This window comes from Hemitrygon akajei, chromosome 30, assembly GCF_048418815.1.
Source record: "Hemitrygon akajei chromosome 30, sHemAka1.3, whole genome shotgun sequence".
Classification (NCBI taxonomy): domain Eukaryota; kingdom Metazoa; phylum Chordata; class Chondrichthyes; order Myliobatiformes; family Dasyatidae; genus Hemitrygon; species Hemitrygon akajei.
In genome coordinates this window covers 43108007-43127539 of record NC_133153.1, presented here as the reverse complement: position 1 = coordinate 43127539, position 19533 = coordinate 43108007, and the positions used below count along the sequence as shown (strand labels likewise).

Below are 19533 nucleotides of genomic sequence, written 5' to 3'. Positions count from 1 at the left end.
AAAGGAATAAAGACTTGAACTCTTTTGTAAACTGGGAAAAAAATTCAGAAATAAGAGGTGCAAAAGGAATTGAGAGTCCTTTGCAGAACACCCTAAAGGTGTTAATAAACCCGATTCTGAGGTTAAATTGCAGGTTGAGAAGGAAGACAAATGCAGTGTTAGCATTCATTTCAGAAGGACTAGAATATAAAGGCATGGATGTAATGCTGAACTTTGTCTGGCACTGGTCAGGCCACATTGGAGTATTGGGAACAGTTTTGGGCCTATTGTCTAAGAAAAGATGTGCTGGTATTGGAGAAGGTTCATGAGACTGATTTCCGGAATGAAAGGGTTAATGTATGAGGAGCGTTTAATGGCTCTAGGCCTGTACTCGCTGGAGTTTGCAGGAATGGTGGGGGCGGGGGGGGGGGGGGAATCTAATATTGAATATTGAAAAGCCTAGATAGAAAGGATGTTTGCTATAGCAAGTGAGTCAAGGACCAGCAGGCACTGCCTCAGACTAGAAGGATGAACAGAGGTGAGGAAAAATTTCTTTAGCCTGAGGGTGAGGCATCTGTGGAATTCATTGCCATGGAAGGCTGTTGAGGCCAAGTCATTGGGTATATTTAAAGTGGACGTTGATAGATTCTTGGTTAGACCGGGAATCAAAAGTTATGGGATTAGCCATGATGGAATGCCGGAGCAGACTCGATGGGCTGAATGGACAATTCCTGCTCCTATGTCTTACGGTCAAATGGTGGTGTTCCTCCAATCTCTTCGTGGTGGTAGAGCAGGGTTTCCACGTACCCGTTGGTTAATGGAATGGTAGGGGTCCATGGCATAAAGAAGATTGTGGACCCGTACTGTAGAGGCTCTGTAAGGTTTACTTCAGTAAGGGTTCCAGTCCCGTAAGTTGCAAAGTTTAATTTGTTCCAACCCTCTGGCAAGTTTCTCCTAACAGTACCACACTGCATGTGAATTTGCTGCAAGGAAATGCATCCCCAGATATCCAGTCCTCCGTATCTTTAGTCCCACAGCATTCAGGAATGACAATCCTCAGCAGATGGACAATGTGCATGTAAGACTTGAGCTCTTTATTTTAGAAGCATCTGGTATTGTGTAATACTAACTACGAACCAAATACAGATTTGTTATGCAGAAGTGCAGTAAATTTAAGCCAGCACGTGAAGGGAAAGGTCGTTTATGCTAGTTCCAATACTAGAGAGCATGTCTTCTGAGGGAGCTAGGGATTTTCTCTTTGGAGCGAAGGAGGATGAGAAGTGACTTGATAGAGATGTACAAGATGATGAGGCGCGAGTAGAATGGACAGCCATCACCTTTTACCCAGGGTGGAAATGGCACAATTTTAAGTGATTGGAGGAAAGTATATGAAGGACGCTAGACCTATTTTGTTTTTACACACAGATGGATGCTGCCAGGGGTGATGGTAGAGGCAGACAAGAGGGGCATTTAATAAGATGGGAACGTGGATGATAGAGAAATAGAGGGATATGTGGGTGGGAAGACTTAGACTGATCTTGGAGGAGGCTAGAAGTTCGGCACAAAAGGGAGCTGAAGGGCCTGTACTGTGCTGTAGTGTTCTATGTTTGCCTGGACACATCGTATGTGGTGTGTTCTGGAAAGCTCTGCTTTGGAACACTACCAGAAATAAATAGAATGGAGAACTGGTATCACAGTTCACGGAAGTAACTTCCTCCCTAAAGATTTGAACTTCCAGTTTAATTTGGAACTACAGAGTATGGAGCAAAATGTTGGTTTAATCCACATCACAGAACCACAGACTCTCTGCCTACGCTCTTGGCACTTGCATATATCTTCTCAATGTGCGAAACAAGCGACCTCTCTTCCCTCTTCCTACCCGCTGGTTGTACGCGAGCGGCTGTCCTGGGAAGTTCTGCAAGCTCTGGAAGGCATCCTGCTGACCCACTGGTCTGTCTGCACAGTTAAAGGTCAGCGCCACACCCACGTTGGACTTCATGACTCGGGAGACTGTGTCTGAACTTCCGGCAAAGCACCTGCCAAGCGCTATTTCCTTGGCAGTGGCAGCATCCTGGTCGGTTACGGTGTAGATGCCGTAATTGTGGCCGAGAGGATCGAGGGGAGCCAGCATGGTGAACTCGCTGGTGTCGTTGTTGACAGCAAGAGGCAGTTCGTTGACCAGATATTCCCGGAACATGTTGTTGATGCTCTCCAGGCGACAGTGACCCTGTGGGATGATCTTCACCAGTGTTCTGTCGACCCGCTCTTGGTCGTAGAGCGTGCCGCTGCATTTGAACTCCAGGCAGACGGCGGAGACGCCCGGCTGGTTGACATCGCGGGTGCTCCGAACGTCACGCAGGCCGTACAGCTGGCCTACGGTCCGAGGGTGCGTACCCCCCAGGTTGCGAGACCTCACCGTGATGTCCTGCGTTCCAGTGAGCTTTACTTTGATGTAGCAAGCTCGGAACTCAAGGGGCCGTGGCCACCAGGCCAGGTAGTCTTCTGTCCAACTCATCGGGTCATCTTCGTTGAAGGCTACAGTGTTGTATTCATATCTGTCGCCCTCCACCCTGTAGAATCGGAAATGAGCAGCACTGAAGGGTGCCTCCTCACACTCTCGCAGCTTCTCGTAAGGGTAAACGGGACCATTCACCTCCTCCGCCGTGTTGGGGTTGGGCTTGGCCACGTTTATCCTGAATGCTGTCTTTTTGGCTCTAGGGTCCTCATGGTCTGATCTCCTGTATTGGAACTTCTGCAGGAGGGGCTGCTGCACGCCAATGCTGGATGTCAGGGAGTGGGAGGAAGCCATGGCCTCCAGCTCCTCTCCCCTGAGAGTTGCTGTCACGTAGGCGGAGTAAGCGTGGGGCTGACGCTCGTCACAGAAAGCAGGCACACAGGCCCCGTTGAGACCACTGACCACACTGTCAAAGCGTCCCCAGGCCCGGGGATTGGAGCTAAACCCCGGCAGGGGCTCTAGGTTAATGAGCGATACCACTGCTCCCCGTAACTGATTGCCGGCTGTGAATCGATCACCTCGGAAGGTGCGGACTTTGACGTAGCACCTCCTGCTCTCGGGGACGTCCAGGTTAAAGAGGCGCCGCTCCCGAATCTCCATGTTACCCACCAGGAAGGTTCGCTCCTCGCGTCTCCCTCGCCGGCTTTGGACAAAAGTGAAGTCCCCCTCTTCTTCCCAGAAGCCAGTGTCAGGGTTGAGAGACCATAGCTTCATCAGTTCCAAATGTTCAGGTATTTGGACTTGGGCAGTGTCCAGGAATACCCTCACCTGGCCTGCATTGAGATTGTTCAATGCAGCTTCATCGGTGAAGTCCAGGGAAAACATGCCGTAGGTCCTCAAGGGCAGAACGTCGCCCTCTTCACTAACAAAGTCCAGGTCACTTGGTGCTGCTGAGGCCAGGGAGGTATCTCTGGCATCGAGGAAGGTGATGCTGGCTTGCACCAGGCCCCTGTAAACTTCCCCATTCTGCTTGTAGAATGAGTTGGCTGGAATCTCCAGTTCAGCAATGGGTCCTCGTTTTTCACTCGCTCCCATGCTGATGGCGTTACTGACAGAACAGTCCAGCGTCATCGCAGGCTTCTTCCTTAGAAGTCTAACCTGGTGAAACACAGACCCTCCGTTCCTGTTGAAGGCCAGTACCTTCGTGGTATTCACAAACTTCTGGTAACGGTCCACAAAGGTCAGGACCAACCTGTCGACATCAGCCGGGACTGCCATTGAGAAGGTGCCCTTGTACCCGGTCATACCGACTTTCCTCCCGCCCATGAAGATCTGCCCGAGGCGCATGGGTTCCCCATTGTCAGCTGCTACTGCATGGCCACGCACGGTGGCCTTGATATCTACGCACCTCTGGCATCCACACTCCTTCACCACCCTGATGGGGAGTGTGTACCCAGAGCAGGGTATGCTTCTGTCCTCCAGCTGCACCGCCCCACAGCAGAACCTGGCTGCATCTCTGCACTCCCCCTCTGGCTCCTGGTCTCCGGCGCACCTTGCTGCAGGGCACCGCCCTGCGTCGTAGAGAAAGGAATGGCTCTGGTTCTGGTAGCAGTCAGCCGGAAGCTGGATAAAATAGCTCTCGGGGGCTGGATGACAAGAAGGAGCCGTCAGTGCTGTGAATACAAAAGCAAACAGTGAGATACTCATGGACACGTTTACAGTCACAGAGCAGAGGAAACCAGATGATCCTCTGCGTGACTGGACAGCTTCCCGTTACAGAACGGCACCAGTTTAATTGGGAATGCTAACATGTCAGAAGGAGGGACATGGTTCTACAACAACACTACAAATCAGAACATAGCGAGCTTGAGAAAGGGAGCCTCAGGAGTGAGCATTTTGGTAGGAGTGATTATAACCTGGGTTGAGATGTGATTCAACAAAGGTAGACTAGGAGCAGGCGCACAAAGGTAAAATTGTCAGAGCAGCTGAAGGCTTCAGAAAGGGGACGGTGTGGCTCCGAACCACGTGCAGACATCACCATCCTGACCTCACGTTCACGGCAGGCCTGTGGGAACACCTTCACCAGGAGGACACGGAAAACGCGAGACCATCAGGAAACTCCCATGGCATATGCAGGAGCCACTGGAACATCTCACACTGGGAGGGATCGTACTGAGAGCTCCACACCAGGGGAGGGCCAGTGGACCAGGGAAACTCTGTGCTGTGGGAGGGGCAGAGCAGTGGGCGTGAATCCATCAAAGGACAGCAATGAAAGGGAAGTGTCCGGGCAGAGAAGCTGCAATCAAACCGAGAGGGCCTGGGTCAGATAACCAGTCCTCAGGTGGATGGGAAATGCCAGCACTCCTCCACTCATTGTGGGGGGTCAATAATTATCGCTCAGTAACGCCTGTTCGCACAGCTGGAGGAATTCACTGGAGCTACTTTCCTGTTTAAGCTGCACCTGGGTTTGGATGTCACGAAGCGGAGGAGGTAGCTGAGGAGTTGTGTTCCCTCACCTGTCACGGTGAGTGTGGCTGGCTGGGATTTGATGAAACCGGCAGGATTGCTGGCACGACACGAGTACTGCCCAGCGTGTTGTGGCTGCAGCGAGTGTAAAACCAACACGCTGCCATGGCCAGCTGTCCTCTCGTCCAGCAAGGAGCCATTATGGTACCTGCAGTGGGATCAGAGTGCAGTACAACCAAATCAGAATCTGCTTTAATATCACTGGCACAGTCATGAAATTTGTTGTTTGCGGTAGCAGTACATTGCAATACCCAGTAATAAAAAAACTAAATTACAGTAAGCATACACACACATAAAAATAAATAAGTAATGCAAAAAGAGAGGGAAAAAACAGAGGTAGTGTTGGGTTCATTGTCTACTCAGAAATCTGCTGGTGGAGGGGAAGAAGCTGTTCCTGAAATGCTGGCTCCTTGATGGTAGTAATGAGAAGAGGACACCCGTGGGTGATGGATGGCACCTTTTAAAAATGTCGCCTTTTGTCCTGGAAGCTGGGGAGGCCAACTTTCTACAGCTTTTTCCAATTCTCTGCAGTGCTCCCCCCGCCGCTCGTACGAGACGGTCATAAAACAGGCCCCCCCCCCCCCCCCCCCCCGTACCAGATGGTCATACACCCTTTTAGTACGGAAGACAAAGACAAGCCTGTGTCTTATGGCTGCTCACAGGGGTGAAACTGGACACGAACCACCCGGCTAGTGGTCATGTTCCATCAGCACACTCTGCATTCCACGTGCTTATCCCTTCCTCACTCTCACGTGCGTCCACTCTTTCCTGAAGTACATGGAGGCAATTCACTTTAACCATTCCCTGATGACGATCTCTGCAGTCAGGAGCTTCAGGTCGGTGCGGGCAGCGGAGCGGGAGTAAGGAGTGCTCGTGATCGACATACGACTGGAGATCGGAGGATCAGCCGTTGTAGGTAGGCCGAGACCCTCGGACCTACCTGGAGAGTACCTGAGGAGGAAGGTAAAGCTGCGCAAGTGTGGGTGACGTCAGCGGCGAGCGCGAGCTTTAAAAAGCGGCCCACTTGCAGGAGCGGGCAGCGGCGGTGTGGGCAGCGGAGTGTGCAGGAGCAGAGTGCTGGGCTTTGGCGCAAGAGGACTTCGACAAGAAGCCTGCTTTTCATTTATTCTGACTAATCTAGGATCAGGTAATGGGGGAGACAGTTAGAGCAGTGGTGTGCTCCGTATGCAGTATGTGGGAGGTCAGGGTCAACACAGTTGTTCCTGATGACCACACCTGCAATAGGTGCATCCAGCTGCAGCTCCTATCAGACCGAGTTAGGGAATTGGAGCAGGAGCTGGATGAACTACGGATCATTCGGGAGGCAGAGGCAGAGATAGATAAGAGTTATCGGGAGGCAGTCACACCGAAAAGACAGGAGGTAGGCAAATGGGTGACAGTCAAGAGAGGCAGGGGGAGCAGACAGAGAAGAGCACCCCTGTGGCCGTTCCCATCAAAAATAAGTATACCGTTTTGGATACTGTTGGTGGGGATGACCTACCAGGAACAAGCTGCAGTGGTCCTGTCTCTGGCACTGATGTTGGACCCTTGACTAGGAAGGGGAGGAGGGAAGAGAAGAGAGCGGTATTGATAGGGGATTCTATAGTCAGGGGGGCGGATAGGAGATTTTGTGGGGAAGATCGGGAGTCTCGGATGGTATGTTGCTTCCCTGGTGCCGGGGTCCGGGACATCTCAGATCGGGTGCAGGTTATTCTCGAGAGGGAGGGCAAGAATCCAGCTGCTGTGGTCCATGTAGGGACCAATGACGTGGGTAGGATGAGTGAGGGGGTCCTGTGTAGGGAGTTCAGGGAGTTGGGTGCGAAGCTGAAGAGCAGGACCTCCAGGGTAACAATCTCAGGATTGCTACCTGTGCCACGTGCGAGTGAGGCAAGGAACAGAAGGATTATAAAGATTAATACGTGGCTGAGAGGATGGTGCAGGAGGGAGGGCTTCAGGTTTGTAGATAATTGGGCTTTGTTCCAGGGAAGGTGGGATCTGTTCCGAAGGGACGGTTTACACCTGAACTGGAGCGGTACTAACATTCTTGCAGGGAAGTTTGCTAGTGCTTCTTGGGGGAGGTTTAAATTAAATTTGCAGGGGGCGGGGATCCAGAATGTGAGAGAGGATAGCGAGAGGAAGAATAAAGGACAGGTGGGGACTACACGGTTCCGGAATATTAAGTGTGTAGTAGAGGAAGGTGGGGCGGAACAAGTGATAAGGAGGGACTCATGTACAGAGGGATGGTCTGACGGAACATGGAGTTAAATGTGTTGAAAGAATAAGTAAATTTAGGAAGGATAACAAAATTCTAGGGGCGTATAGCCCGATGGGAGTTCGGGGAGCTGGGTTAAGCACGATAGGCAGCGATTCAAACAGAGAGAGGGGAAATGGGCTAAAAATTCTATATCTGAATGCACGAAGTGTCAGAAATAAGGCGGATGAACTTGAAGCCCAGGTGCGAATGGGTAACTATGATGTTGTTGGGATAACGGAGACGTGACTGCAGGGAGATCAGACCTGGGAAATGAATGTACAAGGGTATACGTGCTATCGTAGGGACAGAAATGTGGGCAGAGGGGGTGGGGTGGCCCTGTTGGTGAGGAATGAGATTCAGTCCTTTGCAAGGGGGGACATAGGGTCAGGAGAAGTAGAGTCTGTGTGGATAGAACTGAGGAACAGTAAGGGCAAAAGGACCCAAATGGGTGTTGTCTACAGGCCACCAAACAGTAGCATGGATATTGGGTGCAAGTTGAATAGGGAGTTAACATTGGCATGTGGCAAAGGTAATGTCACAGTAGTTATGGGGAATTTCAACATGCAGGTGAACTGGGAGAATCAGGTTGGTGCTGGACCACAGGATAGGGAGTTTGTAGAGTGCCTACGGGATGCATTCTTGGAACAGCTTGTACGAGAGCCGACCAGGGACAAGACTATTCTGGATTTAGTGTTATGTAATGAACAGGATTTGATAAGCGATCTCGCAGTAAAGGAGCCATTAGGAGGTAGTGATCACAATATGATAAGCTTTTATCTGCAATTTGAGAAGGATAAGGGCAGCTCAGAGGTGTCAGTGTTGCAGATGAACAAGGGAAACTATGGAGCCATGAGGGAGGAGCTGGCCAAAGTTGACTGGATGGATAGCCTAGCAGAAAAGACAGTGGAACAGCAATGGCAGGTATTCTTGGGAATATTGCACAAGGTGCAAAATCAGTTCATCCCCCAGAGAAGGAAGGATTCAAAGGGGGGAAAGGGGCCACAGTGGTTGACAAAGGAAGTCAGAGATTGCATAGCATTAAAAAAAAAGGAAGTATGACAGAGCTAAGGTGAGTGGGAGGACAGATGATTGGGAAGTTTTTAAGGAACAACAGAACTTAACTAAAAAGACAATACGGGGAGAAAAAATGAGGTACGAACGCAAGCTAGCCAGGAATATAAAGGAAGATAGCAAAAGCTTTTTTAGGTATGTGAAGAGAAAGAAGATAGTTAAGAACAATGTTGGGCCCTTGAAGAATGAATTGGGTGAAATTGTTATGAGAAACAGAGAAATGGCAGAAGAATTTAATGAGTACTTTAGATCTGTTTTCACTAAGGAAGACACAAGCAATCTCCCAGATGTATGGATGGGCCAAGGACATAGGGTAACAGAGGAAATGAAACAGATTGACATTCGGAAGGAAATGGTGATGAGAAGACTGATGGGACTGAAGGCTGACAAATCCCCAGGTCCAGATGGTCTGCACCTTAGGGTACTAAAGGAGGTGGCCCTGGAAATTGCGGATGCATTGGTAATCATTTTCCAATGTTCCTTAGATTCAGGATCACTTCCTGAGGATTGGAGAATGGCTAATGTTATCCCACTTTTTAAGAAAGGAGGGAGGGAGAAAACAGAGAACTATCGACCTGTCAGCCTGACATCGGTGGTGGGAAAGATGCTAGAGTCCATTATTAAGGATGAAATAGTGGCATATCTAGATAGCAGTGATAGGATTGGGCCGAGCCAGCATGGATTTACCAAGGGTAAATCATGTTTGACTAATCTGTTGGAGTTTTTCGAGGATGTAACCAGGAAGTTAGACGGGGGAGATCCAGTGGATGTAGTGTACCTCGATTTCCAGAAGGCATTTGATAAGGTCCCACATAGAAGATTGGTGGGTAAAATCAAAGCTCAGGGCATCGGGGGGAAGGCATTGACATGGATAGAAAACTGGTTGGCAGATAGAAAGCAAAGGGTAACGGTGAATGGGTGTTTCTCGGAATGGCAGGTGGTGACTAGTGGGGTGCCACAGGGCTCGGTATTGGGACCACAGCTGTTTACCATTTACGTTAACGATTTGGATGAAGGCATAGAAAATAACATCAGCAAATTTGCTGATGATACTAAGCTGGGTGGCAGTGTGACATGTGATGAGGATGTTAGGAGAATTCAGGGTGACTTGGATAGGCTGGGTGAGTGGGCAGATACTTGGCAGATGGCGTTTAATGTGAATAAGTGTGAGGTTATCCACTTTGGGAGTAAGAACAGGAAGGCAGATTATTATCTGAACGGTGTAGAGTTGGGTAAGGGAGAAATACAAAGAGATCTCGGAGTCCTTGTTCATCAGTCACTGAAGGTGAATGAGCAAGTGCAGCAGGCAGTGAAGAAGGCTAATGGAATGTTGGCCTTTATTACAAAGGGAATTGAGTACAAGAGCAAGGAAATCCTCTTGCATTTGTACAGAGCCCTGGTGAGACCACACCTGGAGTATTGTGTACAGTTTTGGTCTCCAGGGTTAAGGAAGGACATCCTGGCTGTAGAGGAAGTGCAGCGTAGATTCACGAGGTTAATTCCTGGGATGTCTGGACTGTCTTACGCAGAGAGGTTAGAGAGACTGGGCTTGTACACGCTGGAATTAAGGAGATTGAGAGGGGATCTGATTGAAACATATAAGATTATTAAGGGATTGGACAAGATAGAGGCAGGAAATATGTTCCAGATGCTGGGAGAGTCCAGTACCAGAGGGCATGGTTTGAGAATAAGGGGTAGGTCATTTAGGACAGAGTTAAGGAAAAACTTCTTCTCCCAGAGAGTTGTGGGGGTCTGGAATGCACTGCCTTGGAAGGTAGTGGAGGCCAATTCTCTGGATGCTTTCAAGAAGGAGCTAGATAGGTATCTTATGGATAGGGGAATCAAGGGATATGGGGACGGCAGGAACCAGGTATTGATAGTAATTGATCAGCCATGATCTCAAAATGGCGGTACAGGCTTGAAGGGCCGAATGGTCTACTTCTGCACCTATTGTCTATTGTCAGTACCTACTGCATAAAGCACAACAGCACAGAAACAGGCCCTTTGGCCCATCTAGTCCATTCCAACCCAATCTTCTGCCAAGTTCCATCTACCTGCACCTGGAACATATCCCTCCACATCCCTCCCATCATGTACTTATCCAACCTTCTCTTAAAAGTCACAATTGAATCAACTTCTATCACTTCTGCCGGCAGCTCTGAGTAAAGAAGATTCCCCCTTCACCCTAAACCCAAAAACCTATAACCTCCAGTTCTAGTCTCACCCAAATGGAAGGGTAAAAACCTGCATGCAGTCACCCTATCCTTACACCTCATAACTGTGTATACCCCCATAAGATCGCCCCTCATTCCCCTGTGATCCAGGGAATAAAGTCCTAGCCTATTCAACCTTTCCCTGTAACAAGTCCCGGCAACATCCTTGTAAACTTCCTCTGCACTCTTGTCAATCTTATTCATACTTGTAGGGAAATTAATTTGCTAAGGAAATTCAATTAGAGTTGGTCACATTTAAGTTGGACACTGGTTTCAAAGTGACGAGAGAATACCTTTATTCATGAAAAAGCGAAGAATGACTCGCTGATGGTGCAACCATCAACAGACAGACAGTCAAGTCTTCCAAAGAATGATAGTCATAGTCTTTTTTTAATACATGCACACAGGAAGTCAATTATATCAGTAAAGTTAAAAACATTAGACCTGTGTGTCTTATCAATTCCCACAAAAGTGCCAGACAGTCTCTTGACTGCCCACAACACAAGAGGTAAAGGCTGCTGACATCCTTGAAGCTGATAAGATTATTGCAAGCGTATTGAGAACCCAGGCTGAATGGCGAATTTATTTTTATTTATGGCAGAAAGGAGGTTCATAAACTCCTTAGATTCAGTAAGTCATTAAAATACAAAAGCATAATTTGTTTTATGTTAGTACCAGACAGGTGAAGGAAAACCAGAGACACTGTTTGTCAGAAACTTGTCAGCCCACAGGAGCCTCCCTACTATGACCTTCACTGTTTCCATTGTGTTTATGCTGCTGTGTTACGCAGCACGAGGCATGTTGCTAACTAGAGGGAGGTGCAGTGTGTTAAAAGCTCAGATATTTTAACCCTTTATTCAAAATATTCTTCCACGATACTTTTCCTGTAGGCAGGTGGCCAGAACTGCACACAATACTCCAAATTTGGCCTCACCAACATTGTTGTCTTCAATACAGTACATCATCCCACTTCCTGTGCTCAGTGCCCTGGTTTATGAAGGCCAATGTGCCAAAAGCTTTATTTATGACCCTATCTATCTGTGACGCCACTTCCAAGCAACAATGGATCTGTATTCCTAGATCCCTCTGTTCTACCACTCCCATCAGTCTCTATCGCTCACCGTGTAGTCCCCCCAAAGTGCAACACCTCATACTAGTCTGGTCCAGATCCCGCTGCGAGCTCTGATAGTTTTCCTCACTGTCCACTACACCCCCAAACTTGGTGTCATCCACAAATCTGCTGATCTAGTTAATCACATTATCATCCAGGTTGTTGATATGGATGAGAAACAACAATGGACACAGCACCGATCCCTGTGACACACCACCAGTCACGGGCCTCCTGTCAGAGAGGCAGCCCTCTATGACCAATCTCTGGCTTCTCCCACAAAGCCAATGTCTAATCCGATTTACTACCTCATCCTGATCAAAGGCCTTGCTAAAGTCCACTTATTTATCCATTTATTGAGATGCAGCACATCTGAGCAATTTAGCCTTAGCTTAATCACGGGACAATTTACAACGACCTGTCAGTCGGCACATCTTTAGACTGTGGCAGCAAATGAGGCAATAGCAGGGGAAATGTACAAACTCCTTACAGACGGTGGTAGGAATTGAACCTGGGTCACTGGCCCTGAAAAGTGTGGTGCTATCAATATCCACCATCTTGCCTTTGTTAACTTTCCCGGTAACCTCCTTGAAAAGCTGTGGAAGGTTGGTTAGACCTGACCTGCTATGATGGCTATCTCTAATCAGAATCTGTCTACACAAATACGTAGAAATCCTGTGCCTTAGAATACCTGACATCGAGCTCACTAGCCTATCATTGCCTGAGCCTTTCTTAAAAAACGAAATAACATTTGCTGTTCCTCCAGTCTTCTGGCATCTCACTGTGGCTGGGGACATTTTAAATATCTTTACTAGGGCTCCTACAATTTCTGCACTTGCTTCCCACAGAGTCCGAGGGAACTCCTTGTCAGTCCCTGGGGTTTTATGCACCCTAATTCACCTGAAGACAAACAGCACTCCTCTTTTATAATCTGACCTCACTACTCTGTTCTATGGTCTCTGTCTCCCAAATAAATCCAGATGCAAAAAAAGTTGGGCACTTAGGTCAATTATTTGGGGCCTTTTATGGATGTCCTGCGTACCCCATCACCTAATCGTCTCTTGTGCCCTACAAAGGTAACACACACACTTCTGGAAGAAGTCAGCAGGTTGAGTAGCAGCCGTGGAGGGGAATGGACAGTCAACATTCCAGGTTTATTGGGACTGAATGACAGGGGAGAGAGTTGAATATAAAGAGAGGAGGATAAGGATCTGGCAGGTGATGGGTGGGTCCAGGTGGAAGTGAGGTACTGGACCAACGTCAGCTGCACTAACCATCCCTCTGGTGTCAGCAAAATGAAAGAGCTAGTCATTGGCTTCAGGAAGGGGTGACATACACAGTTCCGTTTGTATCAATGGTCCTGAGGTGGAGATGTCAAGAGTTTCAGCATAAGAACCAAAATTATGCCTGGATCGCTTTGAAGGCAATCTTGTACAGCACAGCTTGATGGGTACAATTAAATATTCCCATTTCAGCCTGATACAGCTGAGAATTATAATTGCTTCCACAGGCTGTACAGTTAATAAAGATGTCTTAATGTGATTGAGTAACCTATTGTTGCTTAAAACTGACGGAAACAATGCCGACTGTGTCTGTACTTCTCACCGGACTCCTCATTGGAAACGTGGCTGCTGGTCTCGGACTCAGGTGTGTTTAATAAAATGGGGTTTTCAACTCCCAATACCGACTAACTTACTGGTAAACATACAGTTTCTAGTCAGGAAAATCGGAAATCTCAGAGCTAAAGTGCTGTATCAGAGAAACATTAGGACCACTTGCTTCCCTTATTATTGGCTAGCTTAACTCCATATTACATCTCCACACCACCCCCACCATGGCTTTTTAGTTGTCATCAGTTTGTTTTTAAATATTTCCCAATCCTCTAACTTCCCACTAATTTTTGCTCTATTACATGCCCTCTTTTTGGCTTTTATGTTGGCTTTGACTTCCTTGTCAGCCACGGTTGTGCCATCCTGCCTTTAGAATATTCTTCTTTGGGATGAATTGCTCGCAGAAACTCCAGCCATTGCTGCTGGGCCATCATCCCTGCTGATGTTCCCTTCTAATCAGCTTTGGCCAGCTCCTCTCTCGTGCCTCTGTAATTCCTTTCACTCCATCGTAATACTGGTACATTTCAGTTTTGCTTCTCCCTTCTGACATTCCTACTACTGACCCCAACATCTCCAATACTGAGCCCCTTGTACAAAATAGCTGACCTACTGCTCCCACCCTGAGCAATAACACACTGAACCCAACCCACTCCACAACTGCTGATCCTGGAGATGGCCAACCCTTCTCAGAGTACCACCTCACAACCTATGTTCCCTCTAGTCTGTGCGTGTGTCCATGGACACACAGGAAATTAATGTGCGCACCAAAGGTTAGTTCCCTAAAGTAATGTAGTAATTAATAATTATACTTATTGAAAATAATCTTTTAGCTAAATGTTTCTGTTAACTAGATAGTTGGTTTTTCAAATACCACAATGCTCATCACTAATTTACGTCACCTCACCTTTCCTGTTCCGGTTTGTACAGCTGCATCACGGTGGCAGCCATCTTTGGTGGACAGTGTTCATATCGTAAACACTCAACCCACTGCTAACTGCCTCATCCCTGACCACTGGGCATTGGTCCCTATCACCAGAGGTTCGAGGATTGGGATGAACATAGACACAATAGAATGGAAGGGACGTTACCAGGAGTACTTGTTGGCAGGTGGATCACACACAGCGTTGCAGCAGAAAGTGACGCTCTGGCCCTCACGTCTGATCTTGCTCTGGGGCTGTGACCTGATGAATGGCTTCACTGCAGAAAGGGGAAAGAGATTACAGAAATTATTATTCCAGCTAATTGGGACCCCTCTTGAAATATCACTAGTTATATCAGCTGGAACGCTGTTTTCTTGCTATTTGTTGTGTCCCCTGTGCCGGTCATCGGGAATGGGAATTTGTTGGTGTTGTTTTATCAAGGGATAATGCACAGTAACAGGCCCTTCCAGCCCAGCGAGCTTCTGGCTCATAATTACATCCATGTGCTCAGTTAACTTACTAATCCCCACATCTTTGGAATGTGCGAGGAAAACATAAAAATTCCTTACAGGCAGTGATGGGAATTGAACGCAGGTCACTGGTGTTGAAATAGCAACACTACTGCCCCCTCACACCCACTCCTCCCTCCTCCCCGACCAATTCCTGATTCTCTCCCCAGTTCTCTGCAGTAATGAGAGTATATGTAAAAGTGAGGGATGTGTAATTATTACCAGAGTGTAACAGCGAGGGGTGGGTGAGAGCAGTGACACCATTACACATCCTCTCTACGACATGCTGATTACTAGCACATCACTGTTACACACCCCAGTCTGTAATACACCCTTCTGAAGCACACAACATCACAGTTAGCATAGAAACATAGAAAACCCACAGCACAAAACAGGCCCTTCGGCCCACAAAGTTGTGCCGAACATGTCCCTACCTTAGAAATTACTAGGCTTACCTATAGCCCTCTATTTTACTAAGCTCCATGTACCTATCCAAAAGTCTCTTAAAAGCCCCTATCGTATCGACCTCCACCACTGTTGCCGGCAGCCCATTCCATGCACTCACCACTCTCTGAGTGAAAAACTTACCCCTGACATCTCCTCTGTACCTACTCCCCAGCACCTTAAACCTGTGTCCTCTTGTGGGAACCATTTCAGCCCTGAGAAAAAGCCTCTGACTATCCACATGATCGATTTATCTCATCATCTTGTACACCTGTATCAGGTCACCTCTCATCCTCCGTCGCTCCAAGGAGAAAAGGCCGAGTTCACTCAACCTGTTTTCATAAGGCATGCCCCCCAATCCAGACAACATCCTTGTAAATCTCCTCTGCACCCTTTCTATGGCTTCCACATCCTTCCTGTAGTGAGGCAACCAGAACTGAGCACAGTACTCCAAGTGGGGTCTGACCAGGGTCCTATATAGCTGCAACATTACCTCTCGGCTCCTAAATTCAATTCCACGATTGATGAAGGCAAATACACCATACGCCTTCTTAACCACAGAGTCAACCTGTGCAGCTGCTTTGAACATCCTATTGACTCGGACCCCAATATCCCTCTGATCTTGCACACTGCCGAGAGTCTTACCATTAATACTATACTCTGTCATCATATTTGATCTACCAAAATACACCACTTCACACTTACCTGGGTTGAACTCCTTCTGCCACTTCTCAGCCCAGTTTTGTATCCTATCAACGTCCTGCTGTAACCTTTGTGTCATCAGCAAACTCACTAACCCATCCCTCCACTTCCTATTCCTGTGTGAAATAGGCAGGGGTTTGATTAGTGTAACAGTGACAACTGAGCTGCGTGCTGTAATGAAATGTGTACAGAGGTTGTGTATAAAATTGTGGTTGAGTTCATACGGACAGTGAGAGGAGTTAGAGGTCAGATTAGGGTTTAGGGACAGAGATGGGGGAAGTTAGAGGTCAGATTAGGATTTAGGGACGGATGAGGGGAGTTAAGGGACAGATTAGGGTTTAGGGACAGAGATGAGGGGAGTTAGGGGACAGGTTAGGATTTAGGGACAAGGATTGGAGGAGTTAGACGTCAGATTAGGATTTAGGGACATGGATGAGGGGAGTTATGGGACAGATTAGGGTTTAGGGACAGAGATGGGGGAAGTTAGAGGTCAGATTAGGATTTAGGATCAGAGACAAGGGGAGTTAGAGGTCCGGCCTCTGCTCTACACTCAGCAATGTAGAGGGTGATAAAAGAGGGATCTGCTTGAAATATATATAAAAATTTTGGTAAAATAACCATTTTTATAGCATTTATTTGACCTATTAATGACATCGACATAGGTCTTAAATATATCCAGTGACTTGGCCTCCAAGCCCCTTCTGACAATGAATTCCACAGATTCTGGCTAAAGAAGTTTCTCCTCATCTCTGTTCTAAATAGAAGTCCCTCTAGTTGCTCTATTATTAGGCTGTGCCCTCTGGTCACAGACTCCCCCACTTTGGGAAACATCGTCTCCACATCTACTCTATCAAGTCTATCTATCATCCGACAGACAATAGACAATAGGTGCAGAAGTAGACCATTCGGCCCTTTGAGCCTGCACCGCCATTTTGAGATCATGGCTGATCATCTACTATCAATACCCGGTTCCTTCCTTGTCCCCATATCCCTTGATTCCCCTATCCATAAGATACCTATCTAGCTCCTTCTTGAAAGCATCCAGAGAATTGGCCTCCACTACCTTCTGAGGCAGTGCATTCCAGACCCCCACAACTCTCTGGGAGAAGAAGTTTTTCCTTAACTCTGTCCTAAATGACCTACCCCTTATTCTCAAACCATGCCCTCTGGTACTGGACTCTCCCAGCATCTGGAACATATTTCCTGCCTCTATCTTGTCCAATCCCTTAATAATCTTATATGTTTCAATCAGATCCCCTCTCAACCTCCTTAATTCCAGCGTGTACAAGCCCAGTCTCTCTAACCTCTCTGTGTAAGACAGTCCTGACATCCCAAGAATTAACCTCGTGAATCTACGCTGCACTTCCTCTACAGCCAGGATGTCCTTCCTTAACCCTGGAGACCAAAACTGTACACAGTACTCCAGGTGTGGTCTCACCAGGGTCCTGTACAAATGTAAGAGGATTTCCTTGCTCTTGTACTCAATTCCCTTTGTAATAAAGGCCAACATTCCATTAGCCTTCTTCACTGCCTGCTGCACTTGCTCATTCACCTTCAGTGACTGATGAACAAGGACTCCTAGATCTCTTTGTATTTCTCCCTTACCTAACTCTACACCGTTCAGATAATAATCTGCCTTCCTGTTCTTACTCTCAAAGTGGATAACCTCACATTTATTCACATTAAACGCCATCTGCCAAGTATCTGCCCACTCACCCAGCCTATCCAAGTCACCCTGAATTCTCCTAACATCCTCATCACATGTCACACTGCCACCCAGTTTAGTATCATCAGCAAACTTGCTGATGTTATTCTCAATGCCTTCAGCTAAATCTTTGATGTAAATCATAAACAGCTGTGGTCCCAATACCGAGCCCTGTGGCACCCCACTAGTCACCACCTGCCATTCTGAGAAACACCCATTCACCGCTACCCTTTGCTTTCTATCTGCCAACCAGTTTTCTATCCATGTCAATGTCTTCCCCCCAATGCCATGAGCTTTGATTTTACCCACCAATCTCCTATGTGGGACCTTATCTGAAAATCGAGGTACACTACATCCACTGGATCTCCCCTTGTCTAACTTCCTGGTTACATCCTCGAAAAACTCCAATAGATTAGTCAAGCATGACTTACCCTTGGTAAATCCATGCTGGCTCGGCCCAATCCTATCACTGCTATCTAGATATGCCACTATTTCATCCTTAATAATGGACTCTAGCATCTTTCCCACTACTGATGTTAGGCTGATAGGATGATAGTTCTCTGTTTTCTCCCTCCCTCCTTTTTTAAAAAGTGGGATAACATTAGCCATTCTCCAATCCTCAGGAAGTGATCCTGAATCTAAGGAACATTGGAAAATGATTACCAATGCATCCGCAATTTCCAGGGCCACCTCCTTTAGTACCCTAGGATGCAGACCATCTGGACCTGGGGATTTGTCAGCCTTCAGTCCCATCAGTCTACTCATCACCGTTTCCTTCCTAATGTCAATCTGTTTCATTTCCTCTGTTACCCTATGTCCTTGGCCCATCCATACATCTGGGAGATTGCTTGTGTCTTCCTTAGTGAAAACAGATCTAAAGTACTCATTAAATTCTTCTGCCATTTCTCTGTTTCCCATAACAATTTCACCCAATTCATTCTTCAAGGGCCCAATATTGTTCTTAACTATCTTCTTTCTCTTCACGTACCTAAAAAAGCTTTTGCTATCCTCCTTTATATTCCTGGCTAGCTTGCGTTCGTACCTCATTTTTTCTCCCCGTATTGCCTTTTTAGTTAAGTTCTGTTGTGCCTTAAAAATTTCCCAATCATCTGTCCTCCCACTCACCTTAGCTCTGCCATACTTCATGTATATAACCGTATAACAACTACAGCACGGAAACAGGCCATCTCGGCCCTTCTAGTCCATGCCAAATGCTTACTCTCACCTAGTCCCACCCACCTGCGCGCAACCCATAACCCTCCATTCCTTTCCTGTCCATATACCTATCCAATTTTTTTTAAAAAATGACAAAATCGAACCTGCCTCTACCACTTCTACTGGAAGCTCGTTCCACATAGCAACCACTCTGAGTAAAGAAATTCCCCCTTGTGTTACACCTAAACTTTTGCCCCTTAACTCTCAACTCATGTCCTCTTGTTTGAATCTCACCTACTCTCAATGGAAAAAGCCTATCCATGTCAACTCTATCTATCCCCATCATAATTTTAAATACCTCTGTCAAGTCCCCCCTCAACCTTCTATGCTCAAAAGAATAAAGACCTAACTTGTTCAACCTTTCCCTGTAACTTAGGTGCTGCAACCCAGGTAACATTCTAGTAAATCTCCTTTGTGCTCTCTCTATTTTGTTGACATCTTTCCTATAATTCGGTGACCAGAACTGTACACAATACTCCAAATTTGGCCTCACCAATGCCTTGTACAATTTTAACATTACATCCCAACTCTTATACTCAATGCTCTGATTTATAAAGGGCAGCATACCAAAAGCTTTCTTCACCATCCTATCCACATGAGATTCCACCTTCAGGGAACTATGCACCATTATTCCTAGATCACTCTGTTCTACTGCATTCCTCAATGCCCTACCATTTACCATGTATGTCCTATTTGGATTATTCCTACCAAAATGTAGCACCTCACACTTATCAGCATTAAACTCCATCTGCCTTCTTTCAGCCCACTCTTCCAACTGGCCTAAATCTCTCTGCAAGCTTTGAAAACCTACTTCATTATCCA

The 19533-nt window shown here is 47.1% G+C and overlaps 1 protein-coding gene across 1 annotated transcript in view; it reads right to left on the bottom strand.

Annotated features, from left to right (window-relative positions):
* Nucleotides 1-1052: 1052 nt before the first annotated feature.
* The window catches only part of LOC140718696 (cartilage intermediate layer protein 1-like), a 37249-nt gene continuing 18768 nt past the window's right edge, over nucleotides 1053-19533 (bottom strand). Inside the window, exons 6-8 of the mRNA XM_073032751.1 lie at nucleotides 14305-14413; nucleotides 4951-5108; nucleotides 1053-4107 (exon numbers count right to left, since the gene is read on the bottom strand). Coding sequence (XP_072888852.1) covers nucleotides 1790-4107; nucleotides 4951-5108; nucleotides 14305-14413 — 2585 coding nt within the window. The 3' untranslated portion in view covers nucleotides 1053-1789. The remainder of the gene's footprint in view (nucleotides 4108-4950; nucleotides 5109-14304; nucleotides 14414-19533) is intronic.